The sequence below is a fragment of the Kryptolebias marmoratus genome, linkage group LG7 (genome assembly GCF_001649575.2).
Source record: "Kryptolebias marmoratus isolate JLee-2015 linkage group LG7, ASM164957v2, whole genome shotgun sequence".
In the NCBI taxonomy this organism is placed as follows: domain Eukaryota; kingdom Metazoa; phylum Chordata; class Actinopteri; order Cyprinodontiformes; family Rivulidae; genus Kryptolebias; species Kryptolebias marmoratus.
Genome location: NC_051436.1, coordinates 10,623,702 through 10,640,284, shown reverse-complemented (window position 1 = coordinate 10,640,284; position 16,583 = coordinate 10,623,702). Strand labels below are relative to the sequence as shown.

At 51.0% G+C, this 16,583-nt stretch overlaps 2 protein-coding genes across 3 annotated transcripts in view; both read right to left on the bottom strand.

Annotated features, from left to right (window-relative positions):
- Positions 1-369: 369 nt before the first annotated feature.
- shbg (sex hormone-binding globulin) lies at positions 370-6,387 on the bottom strand. Its single transcript, XM_017438951.3, has 8 exons — positions 6,131-6,387; positions 4,472-4,569; positions 3,453-3,642; positions 3,184-3,345; positions 2,762-2,918; positions 2,220-2,356; positions 1,880-2,084; positions 370-1,726 (listed from the first exon to the last, which is right to left on the bottom strand). Exons 1-8 carry the CDS (start codon positions 6,236-6,238, stop codon positions 1,599-1,601), a joined length of 1,185 nt encoding a protein of 394 aa, XP_017294440.2. The 5' UTR covers positions 6,239-6,387; the 3' UTR covers positions 370-1,598.
- A 3,161-nt stretch (positions 6,388-9,548) lies between these two features.
- The window catches only part of zbtb4 (zinc finger and BTB domain containing 4), an 18,637-nt gene continuing 11,602 nt past the window's right edge, over positions 9,549-16,583 (bottom strand). For both annotated transcript variants that reach the window (XM_017438965.3, XM_037976750.1), the window contains exon 2: positions 9,549-16,018. In XM_017438965.3, coding sequence (XP_017294454.1) covers positions 10,570-16,002 — 5,433 coding nt within the window. In that variant the 5' untranslated portion in view covers positions 16,003-16,018 and the 3' untranslated portion in view covers positions 9,549-10,569. The remainder of the gene's footprint in view (positions 16,019-16,583) is intronic.

Below are 16,583 nucleotides of genomic sequence, written 5' to 3'. Positions count from 1 at the left end.
TGTATGTAGGAATGACTTTTTCCTTGTACCTTTCTGTGTTTTCTGATCTCCAACAAAAAGCTTGCTGTGTTGCTTTACATATCACATAGGTCCTCTAAACAAATCTGGATTTGTCAGACCGATTGTTTGCTCCTATTGACTGTATTTTTTATAGTCCTATATAGTTTTATATTTGTATATATTTAAAACATTCGTCACAAGATAACTGTATGAATTTAACATCATCTTTAATGATCCACTAGAGGGAGCAATCTAATCACTAAATCAATCCTGCACTGTGTTTAGTCCTTAGTCCAAGGCTTATGGAACAGAATTTAACCTTCATTTTACCTTTAATGCAGCAGCAAAATGAATATTCACCGATAACCGTTTTGGGGAGAGTCATATTTTATTCGGAGCCATCCATTTCTTTGCACCAAGGTCACAAATACACCAAGAATAATTGGCACTTTCCGTTACAGCTGCGGTCGGGAAACAGGTTTGTTTAAAAAAAAAAAAAAATGGGGATTTAATAATGAATTTCTGATCCATCTTTTAAGATTAGCCGGTACGGGTGCTAAAGCCGCGTGCAGAATGTGAAACCTAAACGGCAGCCGGAGCGTCGTGCACAGTGGAAAAATACTGAACCAACAGGCTCCTGAGGATAGACATGGAGCAACAAACCCAGACTGAAAACAACACGAAACAGACCGACGGCACAAAACCTACGATTTCTAAATACGTCAAGCCTCGAGCTGCGAACGGTTTCAAGTCGTGTCGCTTGCCACCGTGAAGGGCAGGCCATCGTCTTACCGCCTTTGTGTTTGTCTGTCTGTTAGCAGAAAATGTCTCGTGAATCACAAGGTAGTTTTTAACGAAACTCTCAGGAAATAATCGCTGAACGAACGCACGTCTGCTGCCGATGAACATTTGGAGCCAGCCTGATTCAAGATGGCTGCCAAAGATGACTGACTTCGGGAAGCACAACAATGGCGAGAATTCGGTCATTTTTACAGATACTGAGCTAAAGTTTGGTGTGGTAGTAGCTGAGAGTCACCTCCAGTACGTACCTGAAGCACCAACAGATCACACAAGGTCTTTGCTTAAAACGTTTGCATCCATGCGGACAATCATTTTATATTATAGGTTTCTGCTCGTTTTGCATCGTTTTGTTAGATTTCCTTCCCGGTGTTGTCGTCTTCTCGATTGAAAATGTCATCATTTTTGTTTCTCTGCTTCAAGTATTTCTTCGTTTTAGGCTTCATGCTTATTTTTCACCTCTTCGTGGTCAGGAGGTTGTTTGTGTTTGATTTTGGTTGGTTTGTGTAAGACTTTTCTGTATTATTTCGTGTCCGTTTCGTTGCCTCCGACAGCTCGTCTGACACTTCGCTCAAAGAATTTTCCACCATTTTGCAACAATTAATTGTTTCCTAAGGATGATTTTTGTGTCTCGTGTTAATCTTAAACTAGAAGTCTGAAATTATACATTAGCTTAGTCTAATATAAATGTACTTTTTATGGGGGAGGTAGCGCCGCTTGCATTTTAAGTGACATCAGTGAGTCCAGGATTGAAACAAACGCATCAACAGCAAACATTCGGTCCGCAGACTTTGGCGGTTTCATGCCGGGCAGCTGTGAGACGAGACCGACATGTGTTTGACGGCTAAATCCAGATCCAGAGCCTTCCCTTGGACTTGGATCTTCTCCAGACAGCCAGTCAAGAAGTGGGAGCCGGAGATACCTTCACCTGAAAAAGGTGGCGGGGAGGAAAAAAAGGACAGCATTTTATCACAAGGAACTCCGGCAACACCGAGAGGTCTCCTCGGGAGGCTTTCCTTCCGAATGAAAATGATATGAAGACTCGAGCTGCTCAGAAATAATTTAGGACACGTAATCTCACCCAGAAGACCGCCGATGGCAAGATGGCCCTCTCTTAAAGTTGTTAAATAGCCGGGGTGGCTCTCCGCGCCGACCGGCAGCGTTATCGATTCGGATTCCTCGTCGTCTGGGAGCACTTTCACTAAATCCTTCAGAAAAGTAATCAGCAGCCTCCTCAAGCTGCTCTTCACCGCGACCTGTTCGCCCCTAAAAGTGACTACGACTTCCTGCGTGTCAGAAACGGAAACAGGTTAAACTCGCGCAGCTCTTCGACGCGTTGTCCCTCCGCGTGTTCTTCGTTCAGAGCGCTGCAGGCGGGCGGGAGGGGGAAGTATTCATTCGCGCCAAACTCAGCTCCGTACCTTCGTGCCGTTGCTTGCCGCTGTGCTGAACAGCAGCTCGTCCTGCGACGTCTTGAGGCTCAGAATGGATCCGTCCATCTGACCGAAATTGCCCCAGATTTCAACCCTGAAGCCACGCTCTTCGTCGACGGAGAAAGCTGCAGACAGAGACGCCACACCGGGAACGCAACAATCAGCGTAAAGAGTTCGGATTTAGGAGTCATTAACTTGTCAAATCTGGTTACGGGCGATTGTTTACTGGTAGAGCGCCAAACAACTCGAGCCAAACGCATGAAAGGGGCGTTAAAGGGTAGTTCAGATCATTTGAAATGAGGTTCTGAACAATTAATATCTTACCTGTTGTAGCTAGTTACTGAACCTTGTCCCTAAAACTGAGGAAAGTACCAAATACTTTTGTTACCGGTCAGAAATAAACACAATTTCTCGTTCAAAATGCTATCTGCAACAGGTAAGATACTCATTGCTCTGAACCCCACTGACAGATCCTCCCCTTTTTAAACCTGCTCATGTTTCGTGTGCTTTAGCGCCGTGTTTTTTTCCACCTGAGGTGTTGAAGACGGCCAGTCCTTTGCCGGCGAAGTAGCTGCCCGGTTGAATGTTTTGATAGCAGAGCCAGAGCTCGTCGGCCTCGGCCTCCCAGGGGATGCTGAGGTTTAACCAGCTGCCTTCCCGAACACAGCCATCCATCTGCGGCTCAAACTGCAGGAACACCCGTGCAGCAAAAAGCATTTAGAGGAGCGAGCCGCGGGGAACACGAGGGAACAGTAAACACACTTGCTGTGACTGGTGAGGTAATGATCTATCTAAAAACACGATAAGATTTAAAAAAAAAAACAAAACAACGAAGAACAACAAAACGTCGCTTATGGTAAAGATTACAGTGAAATACATTTCTGGAGATTTTAAAACAAACGTTACACAGGGTTGAAGACAGATAAACATAGTGTTAAAGAGAGCGTAAAACCTGAACAATCAGCTTGTCCTTGCTGATCAGGATCCCACCGAGAGCCAATCGGAGCTCCCCAGAGATGACTTCCTGCGTCTGCTTGGACTGCATGCCCACCTCCAGTCCAGACAAGCCGTCCACCTCCAGAATCACAAACTTTCCCTCGTTGCTCACTTCCAGCTTGGCCGCATTAACAATAAAACAAAAAAAACAGAACAGTTTTTTAGTTATTCATGATTGCTCTCAATGCTCTCAAAGAATTCGAGCCGCAGCCAGCGGAGACTCACCGTGTGCCATTTCCCGTCGTTGAGCTTCAGTCCGCCCGTCACGCTAACGAGAACCTCTTCTTTGCTGATCTGCATGAGGGGGAAGCCGTCTCGCAGAGACAGAACGAACCAGTCCTCCCCGCTTTTGGTGTCCCCGTAGAAAATCGCTCCTTCGGGGTCGAAGGTGCGAAACTGAAAGGACGACTTGATGCTGCGCAACAACGGAACAAAAAAAACACAGCTTCAAATCGAAGCGGGCAGAAAACAAGGAAGACATTTGGAGTCTCGTTGTTGACGCAGAAGGAAACTCTTATTTAAAGTGGTGGTTGAGGCCTTGAGAAGATATGTGGAAATTAAATTAACTTTAAAAATTACTGTCAGTAGCATGTACCAATCAGTACAACTCAAGATCCCCGAGTCTCTGCAACTTTAATTTTGTGGGTTAAAAACAGAAGATCTATAGATATATACCCAATGGTTTTTCATTACACAGTTAGCTTCACTTTGCTTAGATGAGCTGTTAGCTTAACTGGACTAGCTTCACTCAGACTAGCCGTTAGCTCAACATCACTTAGACTAGCCGTTAGCTCAAAATCACTCAGACTAGCCTCACTCAGACTAGCTGTTAGCTCAACATCACTTAGACTAGCTGTTAGCTCAACATCACTTAGACTAGCCGTTAGCTCGACTTCACATAGACTAGCCGTTAGCTCAAAATCACTCAGACTAGCCGTTAGCTCAACATCACATAGACTAGCCGTTAGCTCATCATCCCCTGGCCTAGCCTCACTCAGACTAGCCGTTAGCTCGACTTCACTCAAACCATCCACTTAACTCCCCTGAGAAAACCTAAGCCTGATATTCCAGATTCATTATGCTCTTAGCGACTTCTACTGCAGGTAAAATATTGAACGCTGATCAGAACTCAGAGCACCGCCTCAAAAAAAAGAAAAAAAAATCCAAACCCTATCATCTCGAGGGTTTGGGAAATGGCGGCGGCGGAGTAAGCGTTCAAACTGCGGGAACGAGGCGGCGTTCACCTGCTGATCTCGGTGAGGTTGGCTGTTGTGCGGATCAGCGGCCTCCAGGGGTCTCTTTCCTGGCCGAGGTAGATGATGGAATCGCCTGCCACTTCTTTCTGGAAGATAAAAACACGGTGGACACAGACCCATCAGGTCTCCCGTGCACCGTGCACGTTCGTTCTTTACAGCCAGATGCCTCGGCTGATTAGCAGCTAAAACCGTATCGATCGAACTTAAAGCATAATTACTGCGTAATGAGGGACGTGCGGCAAATTCTTGAGCGGTAATGAAGTGTTAAATCAATGTTGATGCCGTTCAGATACATATGGAGAAACAATCCGCCCCCAGTTGTTGCTGTTGAACGATGACTTGTCCACAAACGGAGCAAAGTCCTAAATCTGAACCCGTCTTCAACCCTCAGTCAGTCCGAGTTCAGGATCAGGTTTTAGTTTTTACGACCAGAAACCATCGAACTCCGAACCGGTCGGTTGGGTTTAACTGTGTGGAGAGCAGGAAGTTCGTTCAAATACGATTAGTTTTAGTTTAGTTTGGTTTAAAACAGATTTAACGTAGTTTTAAAAAGGGTTAGTTTAGAAACTGATTTAGTTAAATTTAGTTTAAAATTAGATTTAGTTCAGACTGATTTGATTTAGTTTCAGTTCTAGCTCAGTTAGGTTTAAAAATGGACGTAATTTAGTTTAAATAAGTTTAGTTTGGTTTAAAACAGATTTAGTTTTGCTCAAAAGGGGTTAGTTTAAAAATTGATTTAGTTAAATTTAGTTTAAAATTAAATTTAGTTTAGATCAGATAGGTTTAGTTTAGACATTGATTTAGTTTAGCTTAATTTAGTTTTAGTTCTAATTTACTTAAGTTTAACTAAAATTTTTTGTTTCATTTGGTTCTAGTTTATTTACGATTAGTTTAAAAACTGATTTAGTCTTGAAATCATATTAGTTTGATAGTTCAGAAAAGCTAAGTTTAAATAAACAGAGTTCAGTTTAGTTTGGAAGTTGATTTAGTTCAGTTTTAGTCTAGTTCTAGTTCTAGTTTAGTTTTAAAAGTTGACTAAATCCAGTTTGTGTTCCAGCTTAGAAATGAATTTAGTTCAGTTTGTTTTTATTTTAATTGGGTTTAAGTTAGTTTAAAACTTTAGTTTCAGTTCAGTTCCAGTATTTCCACACAGAAAATATTCAAAACAGAATAAAATAAACAACAAAAAGTGTAGCTGGGATTAAAACAATGGCTTCAGCTGCAGAGACCTGCAACGCAAAATACTGCTGGTTAAAATTAACTAAGAAGTCAGATGTAGCCTCAGCAGCTGGTTTAAGATTATAATTAATGATTCATTTATGATTAATGTTTCATGTAGCTGACAGCAATTAATAATCAAACATCTTTATGTTTTATTTCCTTCAGTCTCTAGGAATCGTCTCCGGACTCCTCACTTGGTGTTTCACAACCTCCCAGTCAGGTCCTGACCCCAGCGTTTGGATCAGGAACCCTCAGGAGGTCCCGTTAATTATTGTCTAAACGCACGATGAAACAAATCACGCAAACACAAGTAATTAGACGCACAAAAACGCGACATAACGCCATTCGGACGTCATTTCCCCCTGCAGCAATGTCCTTCTCTGGGCTGCAGCCTTTGCGCACGTGTTCGTCTGAGGCGTTTCGTACCTTCTCCCGGCCGTTCGCCTGCCCCTCGGCTCGCCACCCCAACAGCGCGAGGCTCACGGCGAAGAGCAGTGCGCCCGCCGCTGCCGCCGCTTTCCGAAACATGGCCATCCCTTCAAGCGCAGCCACCTGCCCGGGGCCTCTCGACACGGCACTCTCCGGAGGCTTTGAGGCGTCAGGAGCAGAGTGTCCGCTGCAACGTGTGTGTGAGTATGTGTGTGTGTGTGTGTGTGTGTGTGTGTGTAGCGTGGGTGTATGCTGACACACCATCCCCGGGGGTCCAGAGGGCAAAAGGGAGTTTGGTCAGTTCTGGCTATCAGTCTGCAGGAGGAAGAGCTTCATGGCCGAGGCTGATTCGTGCGACTGGCAGCGGGGGGTCAGAGTGGCGGGGGAGGGGGTGAAAATGGACGACGCAGACAAACATCAGTGCGATACAGTCGTAAAAACTACCGGTAACTTCCACTCCCCCCTGTAGTTTATAAATCACATCTAAAAGCAGCAGAAATGGACTCGAACGAAACCAACGAGAACTCAACTCTCCTGCCTTTGGTGGCGCTTCGTGGGCCGGGTCAGTGACCTCAGACAGATCACTGATGTGTGTTTACCCCCGAGACACAAACCTTGATTCATCACAGCCGGCCTCAACTCTGTGTGTGTGTGGGTGTGTGTGTGTTGAAGCAAAAAGACGAGTAAAAAGTTCACTTGGAGCCACAAAGCTCTGTTTTCTTTCTTTACTCCCCCGATACGATCTCCTTCCAGAAAGCCCGTGATAACTGGAAAGTACTGGATAAAGAGCATGAAGGCAGCTTTTTTTGTTTCTTCCATTCTTAACATTTTGAAATAAAAGTTTCGGATGTCGAAAAAAAGACGAGTCATCAAACTGACTGAAAGCAGTCGTTCAGCGGTTCTGGTTCTGTTAGAGCGAACTGTTCGTCACTAAATATATTTATAAAGTTAAAAAAGTTGGCCGTAAGAGATAATGTGGAAACAGATGGACCATAAACCAAAAAGGTTTGTTCACAATTCGTAAAAAAAAAAAAAAAAAAACCACCAAAAAAACGTAACAATAAAGCCAAATATTCACTTTAACCGTCCAGTTCTAAAGTTAAATAAGGACACAAATCGTTGCTCAGACAGAAAATCAGCATGTCACAAAACAAAAAGACACAAAATAAAAACTGTTGCTTTATAATGAAAATATTCAGGTTTCAAAAAGCTGAACCGTCCGGATCTTCTTGGAAAAATACGAGAGCAGACAGGAGCGGGTTTCGTTGGGTCGTCAGGTTAATACTTTATTTCGTTTGATTGCAGCGAAGAGAAAGAAAGGGAGACAGAAACGAGGGAAGGACGGAGGGGGGAGGGACGAGAAGAACATGGGAGGAGGGGGGGGGACTACGGACTTTGGGAGAGCCGTGGCTACAAGCCTTCGTATCAAATCTAAAGACAAAGTCATCAGGCAACATTAAAACATCTTTGAAAAATAACAGGAACATATTCTGTGGGCTCTATATGGCACAGTATTACCCTAGACATGTACACGATACCAAAAAACAGTTTAGCCACACTCCTACATCTATGAACAGCTTCATAGCGAACAAAGCCATAAATTTCCATCTCCGAATGGGTCATCTCTTAGAAAAAAAAAACAAAAAAAAATGAAACAAAACTTTTGTTTACCGTTTGAATTTCTTATGCCATAACAAGGCACCATAACCGCTGAAATCTGGCGGCTCCAGGTCTTACAATAGATAATTATTTAAATATCAAAGCGGAGGCACATTCATTTGAACTAAAACATACAGTAAATAGTCGGATGTCACCACCAGATTCCAGTCCAGCCACAAGACGTCGACGTCGCATGCGTTTGGTCGGATTTATCGCCGGGGATGGCAAACTATGGCATAAGAAATGGTCCGAGAACACGAACATGTCCACCTACAGGAATGGCTTCAGACGGTGTACTGGAAAACAGCAAGGCGTTTGTTTTAGTTTAATTACTTCATCTCGCTTTTATGCATTTGTTTCTTTTATTGTTACACTGAAACTAACCCACAGAAATGTTTCACAGGATTTAAAAAAAAAAACAACAAACAAACTGAAAAACAAACAAAAAAAAAGGTGGCCCATTTTTTTTTCTGCCGAGGGAGATGCTGCTTAGGCTGATTTATTTTGGTTTTCTCGCTCACACACACACACACACTAAAGGCTTGTAACCACACCAGAGGGGATGCCTGCGCAGCACCCCACCCGCTGTGGGTCACGTTGTGTTTTTTTTTTTTCTTTCTTCTTTTTCTTTTAAGGCTTTTGTCAGAATCAAAAGCCCCCCCCCCCCCCACACACACACACACACACAGGTACCAAACACACACACACACGCGCGCTAAAACACGTCGTCCATTCGAAAGAAGGTGCAGCGAGCCATGTGCTAAAAGTGGCTAACTTTTTTTTTTTCTTGTTTTTGTTTTAATCTCCAAAAACGTGGTTCGTGATTAAAAACAGAATTAAAAAAAAATACAAACAAAAAAAAAAACTACAAACCTTTTTAACGGAGATATGAAAGATCTGAAACCAAAACAAAATGAAATTAAATAAAACGGGGAAGGTGGGGGGTCGGAAATGGTGAAAAGAAGAGCTGTGCGCACAGTGCCAGATTCGCTGAGGATATAAACAGTTAGGAAGCGAGTGTTTGCTCATGCTTTGTGGATACAGAACCCAAGTTTTACTGACATGTTTCCTAGGACTACTGTATATATGCATACCAGACGTTATACGGTTCTTTAACAGGTTATTGGTGTCAAAACAAACAGAGAACAGGAACTGAAACCGACTCTACCATTAATGCAGCTGTACTTCATTAACCTCTGACTAAATTTACATTCAGGTTTGTTGTTTTTTTAAAGTTTTACCCCCCCCCCCACCTCCTCCTCCGCACGCCCTTTTATTCTGCGTCACCCCCTCAACTGAAGCCACTTCCATCAGGTAAGAGGGCTAAACAACATAAACAACAACATAGTTTAACGAAACAAACATAGAAAGATAATATTACACGTAACAAAAACAAAAAGAAGAAACAAAAAGAAAAGGCCCCAGGAGGGCGCCTGGAACGTTTCGGCTCCCCCCCTAAACACTCAGCCTCTTCCTGCTTCTCGGATGAACGACATGAGGCGCAGATCTGGATTATTTTTGTTTGTTTGTTTGTTGTTGTTTCGTCCCCAGAGTCGTGTCTTGTTGGAGTCCCAACAGTTGTGTGCCCATATATTTATCTTCCTGTCCAGAAATACCCTAATTGTCTCGGGTTTTTTTTTTTTTTTTTTTTTTACTTTGCTGTTGAGTTTTATTCTCCCCGGCTTGGGAAATCGGGCCTTTCTCTAAAAGGGGGAAAAAAAAAAAAAAAAAAAAGCTACACAAGATGAAGGCTGACTGGTTGTTTTGTTTTTTTTTTTTAATATTTTATTTTTTTTATTCTTTTGCGTTTCTGAACTACTCGAAAGGAAATGAGATGAAAAACGGAAGTGCAACGTTTTACCAGCCTTTCATTCTTACCCAGTGGCCAGCTACATTTTTCCAAAGCAGCTACATGTGTCCCCCCCCCCACCCTTTTTTTGTTGTTTTTGTTTTTTTTTAAGTGACCACTACGTTTTCTCTCTATTTTTTTTTTTTTTTTGTGCACAGAAAATATAAACTATTGTGAACGCTTTACAGCTCCTACGGCGGTCTGTCGTCGTCGCGCTCTCACTCACGTCCAGCCACAGTTTTCCTTTTTTGTTTTTTTGACTTCCTAATGATTCGGATACGAGGGGGTAAATCGCTTTGAGGAGCTCTCCGACGCGTACAGTCGCTGTTCCGGCTCGAGCAGGAACGATCCGGGACTCGAACTTGAGCCGAACCGCTGCACTGCTCCCGTGACGACAGGCGTCGTCACTCACACACACAGCTGCGTATTTATCTCCTCTGCCTGACCTCCTACCCGAGCCAACACGAGCCTTCCCTGAAGAGCGTTTATCCTCGTTACGCGGCGCCTATAAAGGGAAGTAGACCGGACTAATTTTTTTGTTTTGTTTTTTTTTTTTGTTTTCACACGACACACACCCTGTTAGCAGTTCTTATATTATAGATGTTACAATGAGTCAGAGAGGAAGATTCGTTGACACGCCGCAGAGGGACGAGGGGGGTGGGGAGTGGGGGAGAAGAGCTGGAGGGGAAGGCTGGGGGAGTTCGGACGCGTCGTCGCTCTCATTATTGGTCTGTCCCCTCCCCCCGTTTCTTTGCTCCTCCTCCTCTCACGCTGGCTCCCGTAACGCTCTGAGCTCTGCAGAGTATAAGAGAGTCGGGGGAGGGGCCGTGGGTGGGGGGGGTAATGTGCAAGTGTGCTGAGGGAGCGAGCACGGACCCCCCCTGCTGATCCCAGCCCGAACAGGCGAAGCTGTCCGCTCCTCTGCGTCCTACTGCTTGCCACCGCCACCGCCGTCTCGATGCTTTTTGCCACCGACGCTGCTGCCGCTCCCGTAGAGGCCGGGGTTCGCCACGAGGGGCGGGGGGACGGCGCCCATGTAGGGCCCGGCGGTGGCGGCGTAGTTGAAGATGGCGGGCAGGAAGGGCAGAGGCTCCACCTTGTCCCCGCCGGGCGCCATCATGTTCAGGGCCACGGGAAGCGCCGCCAGGTTGTAGGGGTAGGCGAGGAGCTGCGGCCCGTAGAGCAGCTGGTAAGGGTCCGGGTAGAACGGCAGCTTGGCCAGGTCGCCGCCGTTGGGCACGATCACCTTCCCCAGCGGGCCAAAGGGAAGCGCCCTGGGCGGGTAGGTGGAGGACATGAGCAGGTTCTCCTCCTGCTTCTTCGCCGAGCGGTAGCCGTCCGGCACGGTGAGGGGGAGCGGGTAGTCCTGGGCGGGGTAGCCCGCTGGGTTGGCGTCGCCCGGCTGCGAATCCCTGGAAGAAGCAGCGTCCGGGCGGTCCGGCTCGGGCGCCCGGGGAAGAAGCAGAGCGTGCGCGGAGGGGCGCTCGCCGGCGCCGGCCGCTCCGGTGGGCAGCGTGAGCCTGTCGAGTCCCTGCGAGCTGGAATGAAGCGGCCGGCCGGTCGTCGGCGGGGACCGGCAGGGGGATTTGGGAGTGTGTCTGTGTGAAGGGGGTCCATTCATAGTGGTCTGTGGGGGGACGTGTTGGGGAGACGGCGCGGGGCTCAGCGGCTCCTCCTTAGGAACCAGGAGTGCAGTTTGGTCCTGCGCAGGGTGAGAAGCTCGGCAGATTTTCTGGGTCCTCTCGATCTCTTTCTCAGTTTCTTTGTTCCTCTCTCGTTCCCGCTGCCTCTCCACCTCCCTCTCTCGAGCCAAAATCGAGGACATGGTCAGGTCCTGCGCCTCGTCGGGGGACGGGCTCCGGGACAGGGGCTGGAGTCTGAGGTCCTGGACCAGAGGCGACTCCTCGTAACTTGCCCGCAAGACCGTGCCGCTCCCCGCCTGCCTCTCTCTGTCAATAATGACCCCATCCCGTCTCGCGAATCCCCCCTCGGAGACGGGAGGTGTTGCCATGGAAACAGGAGGAGCAGCAGCAGCAGCAGCGATTATCCTGGCCTGCGACGTGGCGGGCGCGCTCGGAGAGTTGGCGTAGTGCAAAGGGCTGGGGGTCCGGTAAGCCTGGCCGTCCAGGCTCCTCCTGCCGGGGGTGCGGTAGTCCAGGCAGTCGGGGCCGTTCATGACGAGCACACTCTGCAGGGGGGAGGGCGTGGCAGGCGCAAGCTCAGGTTTAGAGGGCGTGAGGCTTACCGGCCTCTGCAACGGGCCGTCTGCGGCGTGTGGCCTGGAGTTGCTCTCCGGGAGGCGCAGTTCGGGTTTCTCGCTGGAATCTGATTTCAGGCGTTTGTCCGTGACCTCACTCAGACGGTCCTCGGGCTGCCCTCCGCCGGCCGGATCCGGCGCCGAGTAGCTGATGACTGAAACAGAGAGAGCGCTGGGGGTTTGGCCCTTATCTGCCTCCGAATCCGTGCAAAGCGCGTTAATAAATGTCTGTGGCGGCGGCTGTGGCTCGGAGCTGAGCTCCTCTTTTTCTCGCTCTGGAGAGCTGCTCAGCTCGTGACGTCGGACGTGGCGATTCAGCGCCGAGGACGTCTTGCACACCTTGTGGCACTGAAGGCAGGTGTGTCGCGACAACGCTCTTCTGCTCACGCGGCTCGGACTGGAGCTGCTGCCTGCCGAGCCCACCTGCGCCCCCCTGTCCTCGTCGTACTTCGCCGCCACCTCGGGCGCCGGCCTGCCCCCGGCCCCGACGACGGACTCGCCGCACATCGAGGGCGCGGGGGCCGCCTCGGCGGGCTTGGGGTGCTGGACCCTCTGGTGGTCCTCCAGCTTGTCCCTGGAGGGGAACGTGGCCCGACAGAAGAGGCACACGAACTCCAGCAGGTGGCTCAGCTCGTGCTTGTCTCGCTTCCTGGGGCTGGAGAACCAGCGGCCGCACGTGCCGCACTCCGCCGCGTTGCCGTTCGTCCACGGCCGCCTCCTTACTCCTGCGGGAGCCGCTGAGGTAGACGGGGGAGGCTTTGGGGAGGGGACGGGAGAGGAGGGGACCTGGCGACGGGCCTCTTCGACCCGCTCTTCCGCGTCGGTTTCTTTCTCCTTCGGTGGAGGCGAGCAATCATCTGTCTCTTTTCCTTCCTCGGCCGCCTTGTGAGGTTTGGACAGTTTCTCGGCCTCCTCGGCCGTCCCGTCGTCCTCCTCGTCCTGTGATTTATCCGTTTGTTTATTCAGAAGCCTTTTGAGTCTCTCTGTCCTCCTCTTCAGCCGGATGGAGCGTTTGTACTTCAGTTTCTGCTGCCAGCTCTTCACCCTCTGCAGATGTGCTTGAGCCTTTCTCTTCGGCTTATAGGAGTAGTATGGTCGCCACAGGTTATCCTCCATGTCATTGTCACTGTCCTGCTCACGCACCCCCCTACGGAAGTAGTACTCCCTCACCTGGTCCGGGGATTTGGAGCCGTTTCTCCTGCTCTCCTCCTCCTGCTCGTCCTCCTCCTCGTCCTCCTCCTCCTCTTCGCGGTCCCCCGCCTCCTCGCCAGCCTCTGTTTCCGCGGCGACCCTGCTCTGCGGGCGGTGTTTGTGGTGATGGTGGTGGGCGTGGGCGTCCCTCGCCGACGACGTCTCGCTCCGTTTGATCTTCGGCGGGGAGAGGCTCTTGTCTCTCCTCAGGTCTGTCTCGGAGATGCTGCGCTTCACGATGGCCTCCTCGCCGATGCGCACGGTGATCTGGCACAGCGGCCCCGCCTCTTTGCCCTGCGACCCCGCGGGCGCCGACGCCTGCTTCGAGGCCGGGACGTTGCTCTTGCTGTGGAACTTGCGTGACTTGTGAAACAGGCGGCCCGTCTCAGCGTCCTGCCTGCCTCTGGAGCCCTCCTCCGTGGTGTCTGCGCCGTCTTTGGACCGCTTCCTGTGATTATCCGCGCTGTCCCTTCGCTTTTTGATTGGCCTAGGACTGCCTTTAATTAAAGTCTGGCTGCTACTTGTTTCAGGGGACGGGCTGTTCACGGGGCTTTTATTACTCCCAGAGGAAACCTGATTACTGTGCACGATGACGGAGGACGACACCGCCGCTCCATGGACTATAACGGATGGTTTTGTGTGGCCGTACGTTATTACAGACGGCATGCTTGTTTCCGCGCCCCTGCCGGTCTTTAAAGTTTTGGTTTTGCTGCGGTTGGACATTTTGAAGCCGCCTCTGTCCTGCTCCGACTCTGAGGTGTCGCTCTCCAGCTTTCTGACCTGAGCCGCGTCGGTCCGGGGCAGGGGCGTCAGCGCCGAGAGGTCCCCGTGCTCGGCCGTAATCGAAACAGGAAACTCGTCGGGGAAAGCGTCGGGATCGGGCTTCACGCTCTGAGGGGGCGCTCCGACGATGAGGCTCTGCAGGTCCTCGGGGGCTAAAGCACAGCCCAGGCCCGGCAGAGAGAGGGAGGGGGCGTCGGCCGGAGGAAGGAGGAGGCCGTTATGCAAGCTGTCGCTGTAGGTTTTGTAGGGTCTCTTCTGGGAGCGCATGGGGAGGAGGCGGTAGAGCTTGAGAGCGTTCGCTTTCTGCTTGTAGCCCCCGTTGGCCGTCTTTTCGCTGGAGATGAGGCTCGGATTGATCCCGTGGATGGTCTTCTGGTGCGTCTTCAGGTTGTAGTAGGTGGCGAAGGCGTCCCAGCAGAAGATGCACTGGTAGCGCCGCTCGCCCGTGTGCCACACCTCGTGCTTGGTGCGATACTCCGCCAGCGCGAAGACCTTGTCGCAGTAGTGGCATGGGTACTTGCGGCGCCACGAGTGTACGTTGGAGTGCCGCTTCAGGCTGGACAGCGTCATGTAGGAGCGCTCGCACACGGAGCAGAAGTAGATGATGTTGCCGTCCACCACCTTCACAAAGTGGTTCTCGTCGCCCGCCAGCAGCTCCCCTGCTGCGTCATCGCCCTGGAGGCGTGCCAGGAGGCTCCTCGCCTTCTTCCCGGGCCGCGCCTTAATGATGTCTGTTTGTCCCACGATCACCCCCCCCTCCACTCGCACCTCCCCTTCCTCGAGCGGCTCCTCTTTGGGCTGCACAGCGAGCGGAGGAGGAACGGGATGAGGAGGAAGAGCAGGAGGAGGAGGGGGAGGGGGGCGCAGGCTGCCCGACGACAGGCCCGGCAGCCTGCAGGACGTCTCGTGGGACTGCAGTCTCTTGCTGTGGATGAAGACTTTGCCACAGTAGCGGCAGCTGAGGGCGCGGCTGCCGCGGTGCAGCCTCATGTGCACCGTCAGTGAGGAGGCCGAGCTGAAGAGCCGGTGGCACACGCCGCAAATCAGCTCCGGCTTCAGGCTGTCGGTGGGTGGGTAGGAGGACGAGTGAGGGGGGGCGGTGAGGCCCTCAGAGGGCAGGGGAGGCGGCGGCGGCAGCGGGGGAGGGAAGTGGAGGGTGGGCGGATGAAGGCTTGGTCCGTGGGGGCTGCCTGCTTTCCCAGCTGGCCTCCCTGTCAGTTTCTCTCTCCTCTCCGCCTCCCCGCCTCTCTGGTAGGCCGACGTGCCCAGACTGAAGAGGATCTGGGCCGTCTGGGAGGGGGAGGCGGTGCCGTTGTACCTGTCGCCCCACCCGTCCCCGCCGAAGCAGCCCCCCAAAGGCCCGCTGGAAGACCTCGGCGGCGACCGGTGGATCTGGGCCTCCGCGTTGAGTTTGGAGCACTTCAGGGGGGGCGGCGACTTCAAGTCCTTCCTCATGAAGGCGGGGACGCTCATGGGGGAGGAGGAGGAGGAGGGCGACGAGGACGGAGAGCCGTCGCGTCTCGGCGGCTTGAAGGGCCGGTGCTTGACGTCCGTGGTGGCGTCCAGCTTCCACAGCGACGCCTTGTCGGCGCCCTTGGCCGACAGCCGCCGGTGGTGAGGGGAGGGGGACGCCGAGGAAGAGCCGTGACAGTGGTTCGGCGAGGTCAGAGACGTCGGGAGGGGCGCCGCGTTGAGAGGGAAGCTCAGGGTGATTTTGGCGTTTTTAGCTCCGTCACCCATATCGTCCAGCTTGTCTTCCGGTGTGGCGTCCGCGCGACAACCGAGCCGTTTCCCCTTCATGTCCCGCCGCTCAGCTTCCTCCTCGGACTGAGAGACCACACTGGGACAGCGAGCGGGCTTGTGTAGTCCTTCAGTCTGACTCCGGCTGTACAGACTGGCAGGATGGAACTCCGAGGAGGAGAAGGAGGGGCGAAAGGTGCTGGGGGCCCCTGGCGGCGGCGGGGAAGACAAAGGTGGCAGCCGCCGGCTTCGGTGGAGCGCGGCGCCCTTAGCAACGACACACGGCGAGTCGTGGAGGGGACTCCGGCCGGGAGCCCGGTGCTTTCCGCTCAGATGTGGCTGAAAACGGCCCGCATGGTGGGGGTCCCACGCCTTTTCACCGGACACCATGACCAGCCCCCGAAATCTGCAAAACAACACCAGAGAGAAACGAACATTAGAAAAAAAAAAAAAACACCACGAACCACGCGTACATTCGCATCGAAATGAACCAAACGACTAACAGCGTAAATACTTTTTTGCACAAGTAAAACTCTGATAAACCGTCTTCTTCTTCTTCTTCTTCTTTTTTTCTGGTGGGGAAAAACCTCAAAGCAAACTCAATGCCCCGGTGAAGCTGAACTGCTCTGCCAGGAATGGTGAGTGAGAGGAGGCAGAGGGCAGGGGGAAGGAATGAATCTGCGGCGGCGCTGGTTTAGATTTCAGCCAGCCAAAGCCGAGCGTTCAGAACCGCATTCCTGCGATCCATCCCCCCCCCCCTCTCTGGGTTGTGACACAACGTTCCCTCTCGCCTAATTGGACAGCGGTTAGGTTTAATTAAGATTCCCTCAGAATAGTGTGCTCGTTTAAATTGGTGACCCACGTAAAAAATAGTCCCGCTCTCTCGCCTTGTTCCTGGCAGCAGCAGCAGCAAAAAAAAGAAAAACTGTGCCGGGAGGATTCGAACCGTTTATTTGTGAAGGCGGAGGTGG

Bases quoted from the DNA above. Each gene is read 5' to 3' on its own strand.
- shbg (XM_017438951.3), bottom strand. From the start codon at position 6,238: ATGGCCATGTTTCGGAAAGCGGCGGCAGCGGCGGGCGCACTGCTCTTC. The intron at 4,570-6,130 runs GTACGAAACGCC...TTTATCTTCCAG, and splicing joins AGGCGAACGGCCGGGAGAAG to AAAGAAGTGGCAGGCGATTC. The intron at 2,919-3,183 runs GTTTTACGCTCT...GTGTTCCTGCAG, and splicing joins AGGACAAGCTGATTGTTCAG to TTTGAGCCGCAGATGGATGG.